At 39.4% G+C, this 22947-nt stretch overlaps 1 protein-coding gene across 4 annotated transcripts; it reads right to left on the reverse strand.

Moving 5' to 3' along the window:
* Positions 1 to 65: 65 nt before the first annotated feature.
* Positions 66 to 21280, reverse strand: CSNK1D (casein kinase 1 delta). 4 transcript variants are annotated; one of them, XR_012631582.1, is made up of 11 exons: positions 20979 to 21280; positions 15473 to 15583; positions 13510 to 13658; positions 12784 to 13012; positions 12249 to 12419; positions 10513 to 10661; positions 9774 to 9945; positions 9274 to 9413; positions 4070 to 4136; positions 2395 to 2427; positions 66 to 2251 (listed from the first exon to the last, which is right to left on the reverse strand). XR_012631582.1 is itself a non-coding variant. In XM_074889410.1 (10 exons), exons 1-9 carry the CDS (start codon positions 21052 to 21054, stop codon positions 4104 to 4106), a joined length of 1230 nt encoding a protein of 409 aa, XP_074745511.1. In that variant the 5' UTR covers positions 21055 to 21280; the 3' UTR covers positions 66 to 2251; positions 4070 to 4103. The 4 variants fall into 4 exon arrangements, 2 of the variants coding, with proteins under 2 accessions (XP_074745511.1, XP_074745510.1); XR_012631581.1 differs by having other exon boundaries at positions 2395 to 2457; XM_074889410.1 differs by lacking the exon at positions 2395 to 2427.
* Between the last annotated feature and the right edge of the window lie 1667 nt (positions 21281 to 22947).

Below are 22947 nucleotides of genomic sequence, written 5' to 3' on the forward strand. Positions count from 1 at the left end.
AGGAAAGAAAGAAGTTACACCAAGAGTAGGGATTCATTGCAAGTAAGTTACACCAAAGAAGAATAGAAGTTATTATGAATGTATTTACACAATTGTTAAAGTACACAAATACAGTGGTAGTACAAATGAAGTGCTCTGAAATACTGGTTTCCAATACATAGGTTTATACAGACAGTCTATTTTCCGCATGATGGAATTTAACTATTATGAAGGACAAAAATTGCCCACAAGTGAGTACAATTCTAGAAGTCTGCAGTCAACTTTTAAGTATAGTACAGCAATCTAATGTTCCAGATACAGAGAAAGAGGCTGCCTTTGTGAGTCCCTCTAACAGTACATTATTAACCACAGATATTTACAAGGAAAGCACAGTGAAGTGTAGAACTGTTCACATGGTAGTGCACAAGCCTAAAATACTGAAGTTTATAGTAACTGAGGAAATAATTCTCTTATGCAAACTTATCCATGGATCAAACTCTTAAGCTTTTCCACTATACTCTCCCCAAACACAGGTTTTCCCCAGTCAAGACCCAGAGTACACACAAGCAAGTAGCTAATGTTCTGAAAGCATCCAAAGAAGAGCGACTAATACTTAATACGTGGACTTTTGAGAGGGGCAAATCTGAATTTGTAAACACCAAAACAATAAAAATTACTCTTCGTAAAACTTTGAAGACCAATAGGCCTTTAAAAAAAAAAAAAATCTGTTTTCAAGCAAGGAAGAATTTCTCAAAATAGCTAACTGTTCAAACAAAATCTCTGTATATACTTTTCATTTCCAACATGGAACTTCCCATTATTTCAGTCATACTAGTATAAACAGTACTTCTGATAATGTTCCAAGTACTATGAGGACAGCATACCTACTTTTATTTTATGAGACCGTTTACAGTAACAAACAATATGAAGAATCTCCCATATTCCATAACCAACAGGTGTTAGCAGCACCTGCAACAGTTTTTGGACAACCTAAGCATCTTGAGTCATTCATTCCTAGCTAATGATTCTGGGCATACTCAGGTTCAATACAGTTGAGAATTACATATGGTATGCACCCGAATTGTAAAAATTCTCACAGCAAGAATAGGTTGTTCTGTTGTTTGTTTGTTTTTTTAAGAAGAATTCCTTTTTTGAGTCTTGGCATGAAACAGAAGGCCTGAATCTATTTCTTTCTTTTTAAACATGTAGATGCTGAATGAAACATTCAAATTCACTGAAGATTCAGAAGCAATGTGTATTTTCCACTTGCAATACCCTCCAAGCTAACCAGCCTCAGAGTGCAGGAAACAAAATTTTACCAATAAAACCAATGTTTTAAACTATCCATTTACCCAAACTAAGCAGAGAGATAGGACAATCTTTCAAATTCTAAATCCCTCAAATGCCAGTCTTCCACTTTGTCCCTCATATTCTTTACAAAGAAAGAAATCCATTATCACCATCTCTACTATACTTAGACTCTCCTGCAGGGTATTTAGTTTTCCTCTTTTATGAAAAAGAACTAGCATTAAAAATTCTTTTTGTTACATGGAAAGTTAAATGTTAAGTGTGAATGAAGACAGCAAACAGCAAAGTAAAATTCTAGCAGTTTTAAAAATTTCATGAGAAAACCGTCTCAGTCAGAATGGGACCATACAAATAAGTAAACATTTTAAATAAAGTCAGATGGTTTTGATTCACTTAGATGTTCCCTGCCAAACTAATTTTTTTTAAACAAGAAATTACGAGTCAATGTCTGTAGTTTAGGTTTGTTTATATACTACATTTTTAAATCAGACAAAATCAAGAGTTCTTTACAGAGAATTAAGCCAATAATTTTAGCAAAATGATACAAAAAACTTTCTTAAACCAAGTAAAAGATTTATAGTTACAGTAGAATAATAAAAAGGGGGTAAAGTCTGCCGCCTGTGGAGGGAAAACTGAAATGGCCATCCGATAACAGGCGGTCAACTCTGTAAACCATCTTTCTTTTCCAGCCCTGTTACCACAGGGTTCTCTTAAGGTCATTGGGTTTCTGGCAAAAGCGTCCTGGAATGGCAGCTGCTGGAGTCTGTCCATGTTCCTCCAAGTGCTTTTTAAGTCACATGGAGAACTCCAATTGTAATGGTTCCGCTCTAGTTTAGGGTATTTTTGCTAGTAAAGCCATTGGTAACATAGGAGATCAGCCATGCATTATCTGCCCTCCATGGCAAAATAATTTTCATCGGTGCACAGCAGACTGGAGAACACTGGTAGTTACCCGAGCAGGAATCTACCAAAGCCAAAAAACAAGACAACATCAGCACATATCCTTCTAGTTAACATACTAGTGGCTCTCAATGTACTTTTAAATAAATCATTGCCAAAAGTGCATGAATTTAAAATCCAATGAACTATACAATGTTTTGCACCCACCTGTAGCTACACGAAGTTCCCTGTATTTTCCTCCTTTATTAGAAGTTAACATGGAAAAGTCACCTTTCCAGCCAGAGGGGATGTTTTGAAGAAAAGTAAACAGAGCATAAACATGCACAGAAGAAAGAACAAACCAGATGAAAACACTACCAATGTGTAGAAATAGAATCAGTGGATAATTTGGGGGGGGGGGGAATCCCATTAAGAAGTTTAGAAAAAATGTAATTATTTTCAATAGCTTTTAATTTTTCATGGGACACTGTGTTAAAAGACACTTCATTAATTTCCATAGCTTGACCTATTTCCGTAACAGTGTAACATTATTTCAATAACACTTTCACTGTGAAAGTGAAAAACCACCACACATCACTGCAATTTAAGAAGCGAGAAATGTCTAAGTAGCTGAATCAGTATTCTGTATTAATTTGTTGTAAACAGCTACAAATAGTAAGGCATACAGTAAAGGCCAACCAATGCAACCCTGAGCAGACCAGAATCTACATATCTCACACGCACAAGCTTTCCAATGCAAAGCTTTAGGTTTGGCTTTTCAAAAATTTTTTTATACATTTTTTTATTTTTGACTAAGGTCTGATAATTGGACTTTAAAGTGTTAAGCTGCCATTTACAGTTGGATGTCTTTAATGTTACAAACTGTTTACAAAGCAGCTTGTGCACAGTCAGCCAAGCACACAAAGCGGGAGGAGAAAACAGAAGAGGAATAGCAGGATTCTTCACCAACTAGAGATACAGGATTAGTGCAAGCTTAGGCTTTATAGAGAAAGTGAGGCAGCAGACGGAGTTATACAACAGAATTTATTAAGGAACAGAAAAATCTCACAGCCTTTTTTTAATAAGAAGCAAAGCAAAGAAGCTCCTGAAATACTTAAGAAAGCATCCTTCAGCCATCAAGGTTCAGATTCCAACTGAAACTTGTTATTTCCCTGATGAAACCTGTTATTGCCAAAGCAGAACAGACTAAAAAGCCAAAAGCTGCACACAGAAAGGCAGAAACTTCTACTGTACTGAACAGTGGAAAGAAGTTCTAAAAACCCAAATCCAAGTCTGTCTACCTCCAAGATGCTCATGTTCAAACTATTCTCATTAGCATGTGAACATTTTTTCAATATAGATCTGAATATTTTTAAAATGACAGATCATAAGGAATAAAGAAGAATATAAAACAGTGAAAAATGGATACGGCTGTAGCAGGACATTCCATTCACGACAAGACAGAGCCTCATTTGAGTAATATAGTCAATTAAGTCTTCATGCTAGTATTTTGGATTTACGATTCTGAAGCAGATCTGGTTTTGAATGGATGACACACTGATGCATGAACATCCCTGGAAAGACATGTAATTCTCAAACAGCTAAAATTTAGACTTGGTTATTTTATTTTATTGTTCATGCTTGAACAATTTTAGGGACTTTTTAAGTCACTATTTTTGTCAATTCTGCTTGAGAGTCCAAGTGGAACAACAGCAATAATTCAACTTTTGGAAGGACGTTTACTTTTAAGCTAGAAAAAAAATCAATGCTCCATCAAGCATCTGACCGGAAGGCACAAGTACAACTATGAGATAATGTGAGGAGAAGAAGCAAAGTTGGATGTTTCCAAAGATTTTTTTCCCCATCCCATACAAAGTTTTGGTGTCTAATGAGAAGCACTCACCCAGTGCTGCCTTCCAACGAAAGGAGACGAGCAGCTACTTGCCATGGTGTTCGAAAGGAATGCTATTCTGAGGTAGGGGAAAAGACAGCAATTTGTAACAGTTCCACTGCCCCAATATATAAAGATGTCTAACAAATATTCAACCTAAACTTGCAGTAGCAAATGTATCTTTTGAGGAGCTCTGACTTCAGACTTCTATAAGACATTTCTATCATATTAAGAGATACGTAAAAGGAACAAAGCATTATTCCTCAAAGAAAGCTGACAGGGTCAGAAGAACAACGCAGAGTATGATGCCTATTAAGATGGATATATGGAGAAAGATTTGCTCATGAGGAGATGGAAAATGCAGAGGCATTGGAAGTATGTCGCTTTTCCCCCCAGGGAAGCAGCACAACACTTAAGTTGGTCATTGGCAGTGTTGGCTACAATCTTCTGAGAACTTCTCCTTTCAAAGAGACTTAATCAAATATTTATTTGTGCAGCATTCCAATCTTTTCTTCCAACTATGGAGAGAACACCTCTATTACCAGTAGGAATTATGCACAGTTTTGACTGTTGAGTGCTGAACATGCTACATTCAGGAAGAAAAATTAAACAACTTACTGTATACCATGAGCAGTCGGATCGAACCTTCTGTGAAAGGAAATGAAGGCTACTCACCCATAACTAGACTCTTTGAGATGATCACTGCTTTTGGGATGTAGTCTGTGCAACGTGGATCAACAGAACTGATTCAAAGCAGTGTTTACTGGAATGCTCATGACCTCCTTTACTAACTCCTTTACTATGTTTCTTAAAGACTGACTATGTAAAGGAGACTTAGTGAACAATTCACTCATAGAGCTTAAGAGCAGAAGGATTTTTTTAACAGCTGGTATGATTTTCTGTTCAGCACAGATCACAACTCTTCACTCCACAGAGACCTGTAATTTAGGCTTGCTTTAGACCCAAATACACCACCTAGAAATGAATCCAGTTTTGATGCAAAGGGGACAGATGATCTACTTCTTTTAGAAGCTGTTTCAGTGGCTAACTGCCTTCACTTAGATCCCTGTTTCGCTTTTCTTTAAATGTGTGTGGTTTTAATTTTAAGCAATAGGTTCTTCACATTTTTCGCATAAACGTCAGTTCCTGTTAAAGTCATTGTCTCTAAAATGCTACACCAACTAACTCAAGATGATCTCTTACCTTTCAGACAAACTGAAAGATGCTAATCTGAAACACTTGCATTGTACAATCTCTTTCCCTAAGCTCAATTTTTATGGCTCTTCTCTGTTTTCCAACAATTGAAGATACTGAGAACTGAACTAAGCATAATATTCCAGCATCCGTCTCATTAATGACATGAGATAACCTCTCAATTTCTGTTCATTACTGTATCATATAGATTCAAGGATGAAATGACGCCCTTTCATTATGACATCACACTAACCTCTCCAACATTACGCTTAAAGCCTCCTCAGTTGTTGCTTACCACAGATACAGTTCCCACATGTAAGACAATGGGATTCACTCCTTCATCCTAATCAGGTTTTGGAGTACTGCAGTAATACACATTTTAGTTGAATAGGCTTTACCTGACTGCTCAGCTCTCACTAATGTTTATCGCTGTCAAACATCTCATAACTTTCAGGTTTTTAGTTGTTGCATTCACTTCCATATAATCGAGAAAAGTACTGAATAATATGTGTCATAGAATTTACGTAATTTCATTAGAAACACAAGCTTCACAAACCGTTTTGTAGACATGCTAGTTGTTACTTAAGTGTTACAAAGTGTTAGTCCTTCTAATGAGAATGATTTAGGTACTATGTGGACAATACCTTGAAGGTGGGGAATACACACGATTTCTATCCTGCTATCCTTACCAATTACCATTTTTCCATGAGTGTTAAATTTTTCTGAGAAGACCTATTTTCCATAAGAGAGTTTTGGTTCATATTACCTACATCCCCAGCCTTAGTTTTCAGTTTCAGACTGAACTGATCAGAACTCATTTTGGAAAAAAGAAAGATTGAAAACGCGGAGTCATCTTTAAGAACTCTACTTAGAGGTAAGTAGCTTTCATTATTTCTTTGAGTAACTAACCTCTGCACATTTCCATTGCCCAGAGTTTAACAAGCAGTAGTCCTTCCTCTAGATGATGAGAGGTGGAGATTACAGATGCAGGGTTGCCTTGCCAAACCAAGGCATCCAAATAAATTAACAAAATGAATTTGTTATTTATATCAACTCTAACAAATGTAGTTCTTAACATAAGACATCTGTAGATCTGCATAGCAAACTTTAAAAGCTGCTTTCTACCACGAGTATGGTCTAAATGTTTCCTGAAAAAGGAACACCGAGCGTATTTACTTAAGCCTTACAAAGGAAACTAACACACTCGGAATGAACATGGACAAATCATTGCTGTTCTTTACTGTTCTCCTGATAAGAAGTGGTATGGACGATCTTCTCTATTCTTACACCTAGCCAATCAAAATTCTCCTTAATCACCTTGCCATGCAAGTTGGATACTTTCGGTTTTCCTGACTAAGAACAAGGTATAAAGATAACGGGAAACACACGGCTTTAATTATTAATCTGGTTAACATCTAAGGATAAACTTTGATCATGGAAGAACTACTTTAAAGTTATGAAGACAGTTAAGAGCATAAGGTATGAAAACTTGTAACTTGAGCCACCTTGCCTGCTACAGAGTAAGCGACAACTGGGAAAATGAAAAGCGAATTTTCTCTAACAAGCTCAAGGGGAAATGTTACAAGGTAAAGTCTAAGTCAATCTCTCTTGCCTTCCAAACCCGAAAGGCCCATGGGAAGCTGTTTAACTTATACTACAGTCCCACACTGTTACTCAGCCACCATGAGAGGAGAACAGCAGTGGTTCACTGCCTTGATAAGATCTAAATGAAGACAACAGATGATGAATGATTAATTCTAACAAACACAGAGAAGATCTCAACTAGGCTGCTACTGGGATTATAAAGAAGTCAACTGAATGATCCCACACTTGGAGCAGAGTGTTAAAAAGAGCGGGTATGAAAATGTGTCATTAAGTCAGACTCTACTCTTGGCCCACACCACAAATTATACATCTGGATATTCAAAGACTACTCAAAAAAACCCCACAGTCCTACACAATCTCAGGGTATTCCCATTTTACAATGGGAACTCAAATGTATCTGCAAACCCAACTGGATTACTCATACCTTACAATGTTTAGAAGTGTCACATGCACGCTGAGCTACATAGCAGTAACATAGCAAAAGAATGAAAGATACACTCTCTTCTAGCATAGTCAAGTAACATAACTGCACTTATTTCTGTTACTTCCATCAATCGTTTATCTGACTGGTAACAGAGACAAGCCATCCGAGATTTGCTCGGAATCCCAGAGACAAACCCTGGGCATACTCACTGTACCAGGAAAACATCTTTACATTTGAGTAAATGTTCAGGGGGAACTCAGCATCACAGCCTCACAGAACAGCCAAGGTCAGAAGGGACCCCTGGAGATCATCTAGTCCAATCCCACTACCCAAAGTGCAGTGAACTAGAGCAGGCCACTCAGTACAATGTCCAACTGGGTTCTGAGTAATGTGGAAGAGGGAGACTCCACAACCTCTTAGGGCAACCTGTTCCAGTCCTTGCCCACCCTCACAGTAAAAAAGTTTTTTCTTATGTCTAAATGGAATTTGTTAAATTTCAGTTTGTGTCCACTGTCTGTTGTCCATTCACTGCATACTGCTGAGAAGAGTCTGGCTGCACCTTCTTTACACCCTTCTATCAGGCATTTATGCGTATTTACAAGATCTGTAACTATGCACAGTTCTACCCTCTTTGTTTTCATACTGCTTACAAACTTCAGCCATAAAATATTTCAATGTGAGAAATTCTGGTGGCAATAATTGTAGTTCAGTGAACAATTTAAGCTGCCAAAAACTGCCACCAACAGAGAAAACCTCACCCATCTCCTATTCTCGTCCAGTCATTTCCTGCTCCCGAACTGTTCATCCCTTGCGCAAGCATAAACATTTGTGCAGTTACATGGTGAAATAATTGATTCAAACTGAAAACCAACCCAGAAAAACCCACTTCACTTTTGTTACAGCAGAATTGTTTCTCCAATCCAGTTCACCCTCAGTCTTCTTTAGAGATACCCACCTGGCCTCCATCTAAAAGAGCATTCTCTTTAGCAGTAATATTTTAAATATAAAACCACTTACTAGCCAAAATAATTAATTCTGTCAATTAAATGATGAAGCCAAAAGGAATGGAGTTAATTTTTATCAATAATATGCTCTGTCAACAAGGAATAAAATGAGTCCACGGCAAAAATCATGCAGTTAGAACTCCAAGACAGTGTTGAGGCGTGATGGAAAAACCCCTAGGCATCTGCAGCAGTCCACCTAACAGACCGCCCGCCCTGTAGTGTTGCAGTATGTCTACAGTACAGGTGATTCCCCATTCTGTGAGTAAGACTCAAGTTAAGCTGTGCAAAGCCAGGCCACACACTACTCAGAACAAGTCTGTGTGAACACCCTGAAAAAGGAATGTTTCAGCTATAGCATAAACAGTTAAAAATATATTTAAACATTGTTTGTCAGTCTTAAAAAGAAGCATTCCTAAAATCTCTTTGCTAAGTCACTGTGACCACTGAGGATGATTTCAGTGCTGACTATGGCTATGAATCACTTTATCTTTCAACCTCCTGCCATCCTCTTCAGATGACCCTTCTGCAACCTATCCATTATCCATGTATGTGGCTTCTTATCTGCTCTGAATTACAGTACTGCACTACAACATGTCCTCACTTTTGCGCTTTTCTGTTCTTCACCAACTACTTCTTGTCTATTCTGCACCAATATTCTCTGCTCTACTGATTTGGAAACATAACTCACAACTGCCTCTAAGTTACTCTGCTTCCTCACTGAAAACAGATGATTTTGCATCATCTCATACACAAATGACTGTGTATTACTTTGAGTATTTTACTTATTGCTGCCAAGGTAAAAAAGAAAAAAATAAATTATTTTTTCCTTAACAGTAGTCTACAGCCACATCACAAACATCCAGTTAAAATGTCAAGTATTTATGAGTTAACATCATCTGTAAAAATCATCAACTAGCTGATATGCTCTTTTGGCAAATTAACTTTATCAAATCATCCTCATTTCTCCATTACAAGAAATGTTTTTTTACCTGCGAAGTTGACATGCGAGAGGTATCTTGTCGGCCTGTTAAGTCAGATGATGAGATATTGACTGGGGCACCACGATGCAATCTCATGCTCACTTTCCTTTCTCGTTCCATACCAGACACTGGCCGAGGAGAGGTGTTGGCTGTAAGAAAAAACACATTAGAGTCTCATAATGAGAAACAGGATTACAACATGGTCACTGGAAAAATCAGACCCTCACTGTTTGCATATAAAACTTCCACAGTCAAACAAGAGAAATCAAGGCCTCTGTTTTACATTAACAGAAATCTAAGTAGCAGTTGGCAGGTAATAATTGATAACAATTACCCTCAATCTACTGAAAAGCAAGCCGGGGGGGTGGGGTGGGGGGTGGGGAACCAAACAAAAACCCCCAGACCCTGACCACTCAGGTATCCTAATTCGAATTTTGAATTTCCAATGACCAGGAACAAACTCCAAATTAGTCTACAACATGCATCTAACCAGGTATTTGCTAACTTACCAGCATGTGAAGTTGGGGTAAGAGGAGTAGGAGAAGCTACATCTTGCGTCCCTCTCAGCCTGCCAGAAGCAGTGGAGGGTAATCCACGCACAGCTGGATTTCGTGTATGTCTCAATCTTTCCTCTCGTTCTCGCCTTTCACGTTCAGCATCTTCAGCCGCTCTGCTTGCGCCCTGCGGGTCAAGACTAGTGAACAACCTGGGGGATTATTGAGCTTACAACTATAGATTCGGATAAAAATACTGAAAATAAAGAACCGGATAACCCGTGAATTGAAGCTTGATAGAGCATTAATTATTTTGGTAAAATTTCTTGAGAACTGCCATAAATTTCATTCATACAACTGCTGGGATAGTCTTCAAGATGCTAATGTACACACATACTGTTATGGCAGCTGGACACCTCCTCAACAGTTGCAAATGATCTGTGCTAAAGATCAAGATGGGCGAAGATAATAATTCCACAACCTAGCCTGGTGACTGCCCTGAAGGAAGTATCTCAGAAGCCTTACACATTTAAAACCCTGTAATTTCAACTTAGTTGTCTTTCAACCCCCATCTCATGGCTCCTGGATCTCCTGCCTCTCCTCATTTCCTGACCCTTCTTTCTAGACAATAGAGCTTCCAGGAGGAAAAAGGTAAGACAATCTTACAGTATCAGTTAAGATACTCAAAACTGACAATGTAGTATTAAAAAAAAAAAAAAAAAAAAAGTTTTAGAAAGCTATGTCAGCTACTCACAAATTTCAGCATGTTCCAGTCAAACACATAGTCATAGGAGAACCCTTGTCGGTGGAAGAGGTTCCTAAATAATTGTCTTAGATAAGAATAGTCCGGTTTGTCATCAAAACGCAAAGAACGGCAGAAATTCAAGTATGTGGCAAATTCAGCTGTAATAAAAGAAAGCCCGTTTTTTCCTTCAGCTTCACATTTGCTTTTCTTAATTCTGAATCACAAAAAAAAAAAAATAACCAACCACCCCAAGCCCAAACAGGGAATCTCCTAAACATAAGAAAAAGAATAATAACCTAATACTAGAAATCTACTGAAGACAACACTACAGCCCATCTATCCAGTCAACCCCGAAAAGGAAATTGTCTATCATAGGGTAGGCAAAGATCTCATCTGTCAACAGCAGAGAAGGCTCAATATTAGTGTGCTTTAATGAACAGCTGGGGGAGGAGGGAGGGGAGGACAGGTTTAAAACTACAGTTGAGCAAAGAAAAGAGATTTTTTTTTTGCCTTTCTTTGTTTTGAATATATTTAAATTCAATTTCTTGCATGATGTGGAATAGCATCTATTCGTTGTTAAGTCACATAAAGATTCATGTCTGCTACCACACAAAACATGCAAAAAATAGGAGATCCATACAAATTTCCTATGCAAGTCATGCTAGAATTTTAGATTTGCAATAGTCTGAACACCTGTTTTTATATGGCACATGAAATATTAAACAGCAAAAAAAAGAATATTGTTGTGAATTCAACGTGCCAGAGATAATAGCAGTATCAAAATACCAGCTTTTAAGTTCAAGTCTTTCTGGTTGAGATAATTTATTAATAATTTACATTAAGAAAGAAATTCTAACAAACATCACAAGAAAAGTTGATTAGTCTTCCCTGCCTTAACCCCAGAGAAAAAAAATATAGTGAATGTAAATGAACACATATGAAGCAGCATTTGAAACAGATCGAAGACAATAAACTTTCATACAACTCTAACAAAAACTATAGTTCTCATTACCATACCTAGCTGCTGAAGCCAAGAGCGTGGAAAAAACAGAGACAGAATTTTTCATGAAAGATCAACAGTATTCTCTGGTGGCAGCTAATGTTAACAAGTTTTAAAACAGATTTAGGTATCATTCTGCAGGGCTCAAAAATGCCTAGTTATTGCTGTGGTATAAATACCAAATTGAGAAACAGAACAGCTTTGAGACATAATGCTAGGATATAGGAGGGTTTCTTATGCCTCTCACAGATGCTGTCCATCAACAGGCCAAACTGATGAACCTGGAATGATAATTCCCAAGTGAACTGCAATGAGTAAGAGGTGCATCTGACTATACAATCCAGATTCATCCAAGAAATAGTACCCACACATATGAAGAAATGGGTAGTTTCTCAAAAAACTATTTGTCTGTTAGAGTTATCCAGCCAGCACAGACACATACACACAAAATACAGCACAAATAAATCAGACGTACCAAGCTACCCTTCAACTTGAGGGCACCCCAACAATTGTTTACTAATAGTTAAGACAAGGGATAATTAGAAATGGTCTACAAACACAAAGATTGCAGTCTTGAAAGCACAGTATCTTTATCACAGATGTGCCCAATCATGGTGGGGGGTGGGGGGGAAAGGAAAAAAAAGAGAGAGAAAAGAAAAAAGACCTGTAGAACTCAGTGTAAAGAAAAAAGAAATACCACTGAAACATGAACATGTAGGCCTAGTGCCACAAAAGAGTAACTTACAAGGATATCCTTTACACAAAACCTCAATGGGTGTAGACATTTTCTTTTCACTGATACGTTCATATTTCTGCCTCTTTGTTGCTGCTTTCAGTCCCTGCCAGGGGAGGGAGCCCAGGTTAAAATACATCAGTACATAGCCCAAGGACTCCAAGTCATCTCTGCGAGATTGCTCTACAACAGCATAAAAAAGTGGACTCATTAGGTTTCATTTTGTACTGGAAAAACAAAAGACTGTGCAACAAGACTGTCATAAAAACCCTTAGAAAAACAAGAGATAGCTGAGACTTACTGTGCCTATGATAAACTAATCCAGTACAATAAAAAGTCTATCATCCTTGCAGTTATTAAAAAAAAATGTGCTAATTCCTGAGAATTACAAACTGACCAAATCCCACCCAAACAAGAGATACAAGGCTAAGCATGCTGCCAGAAATAGGGACTGTCTTCTATGCCTCCCTAAAGCAACATCTACTTGCACTAAAATTATGTGCATTGACACTTTTACAATTTCTATTTATTGCTTTCCCCAGCTCACCAATTCCAAGATGAGTGTTGATGGATGCGTAACGAGCAGTTCCTGTTAAGTTTTTATTTTCACGATATGGAATATGTTGGTGAGTTCGAGCATCTCGATACTTCTTTGCTAATCCAAAATCTATTATGTAGACAAGATTGCCTTTCTTCCCCAGACCCATTAAGAAATTATCCGGCTTCACATCTCGGTGGATGAAGTTCTTAGAGTGAATATACTCAATTCGACTAATCTAAATAAAGAGAGAGGAAAAAAAAAAAATCATCATCGAGAGACTGGGCATATACTTTTTTTCTTATAAAAACACTAGCAACCCTGTCTTAATGATAAAAGAGGTAAAGAAACTTTTTATTCTAAAATGTAAGGACGTTAAAGAGAACATAATTTAGATGACAATAGATAAAACCTTCTCTCCAGCTCTTTCCCTGCATCTATTTTATATTTGTTTCCAAAAACTTTCTTGGGGGAATTTCTTTGTCTTTGAACAGTGCAACACCTGGTTTGCAAATAGCACAGGTTCAGTTTTTAAAAATCAAATTAAGACTCTGTAATTGCTTTTGATGGGACACTTTGTATTTACAGAAACAGACTTACTTTGAGTCTTTTCTCTAATGATACAGCCTATTCACCTCTGAATTACAGAAATAAAATGTAGTTAGTTATGATCTCTCAAGAAATTTTAATATCCCAACACACTGCACTATCAAGATCAACAAAGCAGTTTCCTACCATTTGGTCAGCAAGTAATAGGACTGTCTTGAGACTAAATTTCCTTGAACAAAAATTGAAGAGATCTTCAAGACTCGGTCCCAACAGCTCCATCACCATTACATTGTAGTCCCCTTCAGCTCCGCACCACTTAATTGTGGGAATACCCACTAGAAAGGAGGAAACAGTTTATTCAGTATAACAATTTGATTTATACAGTTCATAACACAAATCGTCAAGGCTCTTAAGATGAATTCTAGGAGGGTCATTACTGTGAATGTTTGTATTCACAGTGAAGCTTAGTATTTTATGCTACCTTCAGCCATTCCAAAATTAAAAGTTTGGTAATTTCACAGCAGAACCAATATAAAATTATGGCAACAGAGGTCTAAAAATAGCCTTTTTTTCCTCTTCCCCAGAAACACCCCAGTCTTTGTGCTTCGCTTGTAACTTGAAAGTATTTAACCTTTTTGCAGGATTTGAACCTTAAGTATTTTACAAGTATTAATACTCATGTAGTCTCCTAGATGGCAATAAGGAGCAAAATGGAAGTCTGAAAATAAAGACACTGAAAAACCACTAATATTATTACTGAAGGCCTTAGAAATTAACTTCTTAGTTTCAAAGCCTACAAGATCACTATAAAATACCTCTCTCTTCCATTTCAATTTGCAATGAACTTTCACCCTTGCTTCATACTCTTGTCTTTCCTCTAGTTCCACTGCATTTGCTGTTTGATGAATCTACCAAAGCAGCATTGTTTATGAGATGTGTTATACATTCAGCTTGAGAGCGCCAAAATTAGCCCTGCTTTATTGAGAAACTCAGGAAAGTTATTTCACACAAAACTGCAGAATTGCTCAAATGTTTTGAATTAAACCTGCACATAGGTAGCCTCATTCAGAATGCCAAATGCCTTTACTTTGAGCTATTTTTGTGCGTTCTGGAAGTGAAGTGATATAATTCACCGATTTCAAACTTTTGCCTTCACTTGATATGCATTATGTTTTCCTGAATTCCCTTCACAGAGAAACCCTTATTCAGATGGAAACTTAACCTTCCACCACCTGCTTCCACAGCAATCATCCTCAGAAAGAACCCACCATCATGGCCTTAGTAAGCCCATAAGGGAAGCATTTTCCTCTGTGAAGGCTACTCTGGTTACATGCAGAGAGCAACTGAATGAGGCAGGAATTTAAAAGTAACTAAATGCAAATACACATTATCATCCGTTTCCAGATGTATGATTACTGTATTTTGCATTTGAGATACAGTGTGGAATGTAGTCTTCATGAAAAGTACAGCCTCATTAGGAAGAATTCAAGGGACTATGAAACAAAAGCAAAACTCAACTACACCGAGTTTATATCCCAGAACTGCATGGGAATCTTACATTTGCAGAATTCCAAAATATATGAGTGAGTTACCATAGCAGAGTACCACACAGTAGCTACAAAGTTGCTTCACTCCTGTTCTCTACTACTAACTTCATTTTGTCTTAGAATTCCCACAGCAAGGAAATATTTTTAACTCAGAAGAATACTAACATACTTAACAAAAATTAACCCAAGTTTACTAAGTTCAGAATTGTGCTACTATAATAAGCAAGTCAGGTTAAATGCTCCACAACAGTGGTTACCGTCTTTCATTGACCCATGAGAAACAAAAGTCAATCAGTGTACTGCCAGATGGGACCAAACTTTGTTCCACATTGCTCAAGGTTTTCACATTTTAATATCCTGGAACTGTGAGCAACATTGGAGGATCTTAATGGTTACCATGAATTTTGCTAGTCATGCACTTGGAACTGCTACTCTACATCGCTCACAAAAGAGCTGACGTACCTCTTTACCTACCCCGTCACCCTTCTCACCTTCTCCTTTTATGTCAAAAGAGATCTTAACTATTAAATACTTTCAGGTGGCAGATACATCAAAGACATAAAACCAGTTAAATCACTGAAGAAGGAAAATAATTTGCTTGCCTCCACCCTGCATCATTTTGTAGATTTTACTCTCGATGTGGAGCTGAGGATGTTTGGTTTTCACACATTCCAACTTAATTGCAACCTCCTCTCCAGCAGCAATATCAGTTCCTAAAACCAGAAGAATTTAAAACATTGGTCAAAATATGTTTTAAGATGCATTTTCTTTGTCAAGACTGAAACAAAACAAATATTGACAAACTACTTCTCAATGGTAAACATACAGAGATTATTGAGTACTTTCAGCCACAATTACCTAAAAATTCTTCTGAAGCCTTACCAATTCTCTCCAACAGACTAGCAGTTTAAGAGACACTGTAGCACAGGAAGTCAAAACTGCTGCTATTCCATTCCAAAAAAAACAAACGACTGCATCTTCTGAGGGCTGTCTTTCCACTTCCAGTTTGTGGAGAAAGTGCTCAGAATGGATGTTTACAGGTGTGACATGTATCCCTACCAACCTAAGAAACGGTAGGAATTCAGACCACCTCCTCTTATGCCTTGGAAACAGAGACTACAACTTCCCTAAGCCTCAACATACTCCAGATGTATGCTGACACCTTATGATTTTATCCAAATGGGAGGCAGGTTATCTAGAATCAATAATCTGTTCTCTCAAAAACTCTTTAAAAAAATCTCATTAAATTCTTGTTTCAGGAATCAAATGACTGAAAAACTGGCTTACCTGTTCACTTTCAAAGTTTAAACGTATGTAGGGAAAAACTGACATTCTTAAAAAGAAACAGAGTCAAGAAAATATGCACTCTCACAGCCAACCAACTTAGGAACTACAGGGAAACAGGAATTGGCAAAAGGTGACACTTTTTAGACATATCGCTGAGTCTCTCTACTTGTAGAATTTGGCTTTCCCTTTTCTGCATTACCTCATGGTTTAGGATCACATGAAGTACATCACCTAGTATTTGCTCTGATCCCCACTCATTTAAACTGAGATCTGCTAGGTTTTGTTTGGAAAGAAACAGTAAACAGTGACCTTCTACTCCCTTTCTCCATGATGTTCAGGATTTCATAGACTTCTACCCTACCTCACTTTCCCTTAACTCTTCTCAGAGTTCAAAACCTCTTGTCATTATTTGTATAGAAGTCACTTTTAATCACTCCTAATCATTCCCCATTTTACTTATCTGTACCTTTTCCAGTTCCATAATGCCCTTTTTTAGAGTCACACAAAGCAATTAAGACAGAAATGCACTATTATAATTTTTTCTGCTTACCTGTTTTTCCATATGCTTTTCTTCTACCACTACACAGTACTGAGCTAATGTATTCACCTAACTATTATAACTGCAGAACCTTGTTCCTGAGATTAAGGAGCTACTTCAGTGCTTTACAGCCTTTTGTCTATAAAGCCAGACTAACCAAGGCTGCAAAGACAGGCTAACACCCCACACCTCAAAGTGGTCGTCATAACTCTTCACAAGGAAGCGATGGTGCATGGAATTATCTGAGTTCACACAAGACTGTTTTAATTTTTGTTAGGTTAATAAAATCTCTTTTTGTGTGCGTGCACATGCATATTAAGGCAGTGTTGCTGGGACAGTGAGCTGTTCTAAGTGGACACCAGTGTCGAGATTTATTAGGCATTTCACAATGCACTTCAAGAAAACAAATCACTTGAAGCTCACTCTAGGTATAATAAGCATACCTCAACGTGAACAACTGGAAGACACAAAGAAAAATAAGGCTCATATGACTCCTTTTTAACTGGCATAATAGATGGCAAGATCTCCGATGGCTACTTTGATCATCATGCAGTAGAAGCAACTGGAAACTTCAATCTGTAATCTAAGGTTTTCACCATTTATGAATATATTATTTTGGTGGACTTTAAATGAGTTATGGGGCACATCAATCCAGAAATGTGAAAGGACAGATCAACAATACAACAATGAAGGCATTATCTTCTGATCTAATACTGACCTTCCCACCCCAAACAAATAAAAAACTTAATTTTGAACTACAGAACTCGGGACCTTTCTTGCTTATCCCTAAATTCACTACCTGTTCTCCCCAATCCTGCAGCAGCCAAGATCAGGAAAATGTGGACTGAAGACAGTTTCTTATCAGCAACAGATGCAGTTGTTTTGGGGTTTTGGTTTGGTTTTGTTTTTTTTTTCCCCCTTCAACTTTTCCTATCCAAAACAGACACAAATTGCTGTTTGTGTATGATAAAAGACACATCTCTTCACAGAGAGCTGCAGATTTCTGTGTTTGATTAGGGCAAAAACTGCAGAGGAGAACTAAGACCTGTATTATTGGTATCAGACGCCGCTCAACACAGTATTAAACCACTACTTGACCACGGTCTCAACCTAGTAGGCCATTTCTTAGGATAGTTGCTCCTCCCAAGAAGTCTTTATCACCTAAGATAGCCAAGATCCTTAGCCTGAACTCTGCTTCTGCATAAACCCTCTCCTTCAAGACAAGCGTTTTCATATTAAAACAATGAAATTAAAATATCTGAGTTCAGCAAAACCAATGAGAGATGGTGAAAAATAGAAATAATTCTTCCAAGCAATCTAGTGCTTGTCTCCAAGTAGGGACTTTTGTTCCCACTTAAACCCTGGGACGAAATTTCTAAAATAACTCTGTAACCACCAAAAGCTTAGCTTCCTTTAAGGAAAATATAATATTTGAGAAGTAGTGAGAAGCAGTATTATGAGAAGAACCAACAATTAAATAGTACTAACAAGCAGTATAATGAGAAATCACCATTTGTAAGTGAAAAAAGAGTCTAGAGCTGTGAAAGTATTTTCTTTTAAACTGCAAAATTCCCATTTACTTGGAATTGCAAAATCCTCTACCATAAGGAAAGCCTTGGAAATTATTTTAACTAGTTTACAACCCAAGATTCATTCTTAAGAAAAATATATACGTTAATGCAAAAATCATGAAAACACAGTAACTGCAATGCCTTCATGACTCGTATCTATTTGACCTCATGGACGGAGCAACAAAACAAGTGCTTGCTCTGACTCTTCCCCACCCCTCCTTGTCCCTTGTCCATATTTTATGCTATTTAGCATATCTGGGAATCCATTCCTTTCATATCTCCCTCTTGAGGGTAATGTCAAAAGATGCAGCTACACTAAATTCCTAAATTTTAAGTTGTCTGCACTCCTTCATTTACAAGTGCCTTACACTTCAAAATTCTGTCCGACAGACCCTGCCATTCTAAGCAAACAATTTTTTGCTGGGGCCATTCCAAATTCCAGAAGACATATTTTGAGGTATGAGGCAGAACAGGAAAGAATATGAAAGAACTATGATAATAACAACAGAGTCATTGGCTCCATATTCCAAAGAACTGATTAAAAGAAAGAAGGTCCCTCCCCTCTACTCTGGAAAGTCTTCAACACCCTTGTAGCCGCATTAAAAAAAAAATACAGGGGGACTGGAAATGGGCAAAAATAATCAAATCTTCCTTTTCAAAGCATAAAACCGAGCTGGAAATCTACATTGAGATAATCTACAAACTCACTACCGGCTATCAAAAGGCATGTGTAATTAAAAAAAAAATTAATGGCTTCCAAAAGAATTTCAGAAGCTATTTTAAGGCACTTATATCCTACTGTACAGTTTGAACAACCAAGTAGAAACTTGTTTTTTAAAAAAAAACACACCACATTTCATGATCACAAAAAGCATAGATCTCTGTTTTATCAGATAGGTAAACCAAATGGAGGTCTACAAAAGGCTTCAGTTCGTGAAAGACAGTAATTTCCCCTGGAAAAAGGGAACCCATGACATTAGCTGGATCTTCCAAGCATATAGCTCTCTGCTAGTTACTGGCTCAGGCAAGACATTCGCAGCAAGCCCTAAAAGGAAATCCATAATGGCTACTTAGAGATAAAAAGAAGAGGTCAAAAACTGAGGATGAGTAATTCTTGTGCAAAATGCAGCATGGCAACAGTACAAAGAACTATTATTTCCGTGCAACTTCACAGGTGTGAGCTGTACACATAAAGATAAAAGTGACAAATAAAAAAATGTTTATTTTACTTGCACTTTAAATTTATACCATATAGACAATATGAACCGATTTACCTGAGCAGTAGTCAAATGCTAAAGTAGGTGTTTCTCAATTATCTAAGATTTTTCAGATTTTAACCGCTGTCTTAATCTCTACCCCAAAATCCCAATGGTAGTAGCTAATGAGGACTTTTGCACAAGCGTTACCACCATCTTTCTCACAATAGATTTCAATCTTTTATGCAAGCATTGCAGAGAAAGAATAATGTTCTCTGCTTTTAGACAACCACTTGCCTTCAGCTAGAAAAACGGATTTTTCATCAGGCATATGATCTATATTACGGATAACCCGTATTTCATTATCTGTAAACAAGCAGCTTTAGCTAACAAATTATTTTGGAATGCCAGCTGTGCGCTGCAACACGAAGCACTGCTGTCTGGGAAGAAAAAACACCACTCACACTGCATACACTGTCGAACATATCACATACGTTACCTAGTGACACTGTTTTTACCATCCAGGCATATGCAGTTAACATACCTTAGCTCCTGCAAGTTCCACCTCCCCCTGCTTTTTGACTCCCTTTTCTAAGTTACCACACTTTTCAAATCCGGGATACTCGTTTCTATATGGCAGGATATAAAATTTATATTTCTCTCGATTTAACCTATTTCTTATAGTTTGAGAGTTTGGAGAATGTAGTGATATTTTAAAAATACTTGCTTTCAAAACTTGTACCCACCACTGCTTGTCATAATCAGAAGCAGTGAGCCATTATGATAGAGCTACATAAACGGACAGGCAAAGATAATGCTAATCTGCAAATTTTACAATTGCGTAGAAATCACAGTAGCAGAATGAGATATATGGAATAAGGTGTTAGGGCAACATTCAAGCAACAGGACAGCCGAACTATGATGATTTTTTGAAGGATTTGAGGGTTTTTTTAGCTGCAAACTAATCATTCATAGTTGTGTAATTTCTTTAGGCCTTGCAAGAGAAACAAACATCCTTGTGACAGCAATTTTTTCTAGTCCACTGCAGTGCCATCTAACCCTGAGGCACCTCTCTTTGCAAAAACATTTTTCTGAACGTGGTGGGTTCTTTTGGTTTTTTTTTTTTTTTTCCAAATAAGGGGATTTACACCCTTATCCCCATTTTACAGATGAGATTAACGGTGCCCAAGGTCACAAGACAACAATGGGAAGAAGCAGCTAAAAAAGCCAGAATTCCCGATTTCTACACAAATTAGGACATGATGCCAACGAAATATTAAATTGCCATTGCTGTGCCCCGAGCAAGGTACTTCATTCCAAAGGGCATTTCTTGGACAGGAGCGCTGCCTGAGCTCCAGCCGGGGTAAAATGAGGTCCCGGGGGTTACGCCAGCCCAACCGCGCCGGGGGCTGGGAGCGGGCACGGCAACGAGCAGCGCCCACCCCAGCCCGACCGGGATGTCCCCCACAGAGCCCCAGACCCGCCAGGAACGTACCCAGCAACCCACCCTCCTTACCCAGGTAGATGTCCCCGAAGGAGCCGCTCCCGATCTTCCGGCCCAGCCGGTACCGGTTCCCAACTCTCAGCTCCATGGCGGCAGCTCGGTTCGTCCGCGACCCGGTTCTGCCGCTCTACCCACCCTGCCAGCTCACGCTCTGCTGCCTCACAGCCCTGCGGTTCCTGCGGCCATCGCGGCTTTGGTTCCGCCGCTCGATACTAGCGAGACCGGCAGCACCGTCGCTGTAGCTCCCGGGAAGGATGGACGCGGATTCCCCGCAAGACCACCCCTCACCCGCTTCGCCTCCGCGCCGCCATACTGCGTGACCTCACTTCCCTGGCAACGGGGGCGGGGCGCAGGCCCGTGGGGACGGGCGCGGGGCCTGGCGGGACTGGCCGTGGCGCGCGGGTGCGCTCGCGCCCCCCCACCCGTGTCGTGTCCAGACGTCGCTGCCGGCCGCGCGGCCCCGGTGGGGAAGACACCTGTGGTAACAAACCGCCTATTCGAATGGAAAAAGTAGAAGTATTGAAGCCTGAGCAACAGGCCCTGAGCCGAAGCTGCTAACTCAGTATGTAATCATTAGTGAGATACGTATGGAAGACATAGGTATCTTGAATGTACATTTATCTTTCTTTGTGTGTGGATAAAATAACAGGGTCATGGAGACCGTTGTCTGTCGCTGTGGCCTGATGCGAGACCTTGCACCTAATCCAATTAGATAAGCAGAGGAACTCCCTTAGCTTCTCCCCTGAGCCCTGGCCAGGCTCTGGGGGAATCTAATGTGAGATTGAAACCAGTTATTTCCGCTCAACTCAAAGGTGCCAGCTATTCTGGCTTGCTGATTTTTGGGTATATAAGGCTGGACCCGCTCACAGCGACTTTGGAAGCCTCACCTACGGGTGGACGCACCGCGTAGGACTTCCCACTTGCCGGGAAAGGCTCTCCAAATCCTCGCTGTAACCGGGGCTGCCCAGCGCCTGTGGGTCTGGATGATGGTAACGTATGCAAGTGGTGATGGGTCTTTCTTAATCGCTATTCCCTCTCTCTCGGGTAGTAATGATTTGATGCATTACCCTGTATTTTCCCATTTGTTTGAGTGCACTATTCTGTCTTTTCTGTATTATCCTGCTATATTATTTAGTTATTTCTAGTAAAAGACGCCTGCGCTTTTCACTCTGGTGTCCGAGTTTGATTGATACCCCTAATCAGCAAAACAGGGAGAGATCAGGTGGCGGTTTCCAGAGACGAGGTTGGTGGTGGGGCGGTGTCGCCGTAGGAGCAATTTTATGTTGGTTTGGCTTTGGGCTGAGCTGTAGCCGGTGGTGCGCTAGTTCCTGGCAAGGGGATAGAAGGGTGAGCTGTCAGGGCCAGCCAGAGCCGCGGCTGCGCGTGTTCTGCAACGAGACTGGTGTGCAGAGCAAACTGGGGAGGGTTTCTGAGAGCGGACAAGGCCCCGGCCCTCCCTGACTGTCTCGGTCTCCATCCTTCTGCATCTCGAGGCTGAGGAGGGCCGTCAGTAACTGCAGTGTTCCCATCTGCTTCCAAGAAGCGCTGCAAACCTGCGCCTTAGGAAAGTCAAAAGAAAGCGTCACCGCCGCGAACTTGTGAGTTTGAGTGCCGCTTCCACAGCAAAGGTGTTCGTCGGAGTGGACTGGGGTAAAATTGCTCCCCAGTGGGGGCAAAAGCAGGAAAGGTTCCTTTTGAGAAATGCAAGGTGCTGCTACCGGTAAAGGTGTAAATGATCGGCACAACCACTTCACTTCTTAACCTTCTCTTTTAATGCCGTTAAAGTTGAGACAGACCCTGGAACGTGCCTGAGCGAATTGCCAAGAAGTGCAGCACACCCGTGAGCTCCGTTAAGTGAAGCAGCAGCAGCAGCAGCTGCCACTCCGCAACCATGGAGTGTTTTCCTCCACTCCCTCCCCTTCTCCTGAACTTTCTCTAATAAAACCTGAGCAGTTCAGGAAGGGTTTGCCCTGCCTGTGCC

Source organism: Strix uralensis, chromosome 19, assembly GCF_047716275.1.
Source record: "Strix uralensis isolate ZFMK-TIS-50842 chromosome 19, bStrUra1, whole genome shotgun sequence".
In the NCBI taxonomy this organism is placed as follows: Eukaryota; Metazoa; Chordata; class Aves; order Strigiformes; family Strigidae; genus Strix; species Strix uralensis.

Excerpts from the sequence above, each read along its gene's own strand:
- CSNK1D (XM_074889409.1), bottom strand. The coding sequence starts at position 21,054 with ATGGAGCTGAGAGTTGGGAACCGGTACCGGCTGGGCCGGAAGATCGGG. Across the intron at positions 10,662-12,248 it reads TTTGTGTAAAGGATATCCTT|CTGAATTTGCCACATACTTG; the intron begins GTAAGTTACTCT and ends CTTTTATTACAG. Across the intron at positions 9,946-10,512 it reads ACTGGAACATGCTGAAATTT|GGCGCAAGCAGAGCGGCTGA; the intron begins GTGAGTAGCTGA and ends CTTGACCCGCAG.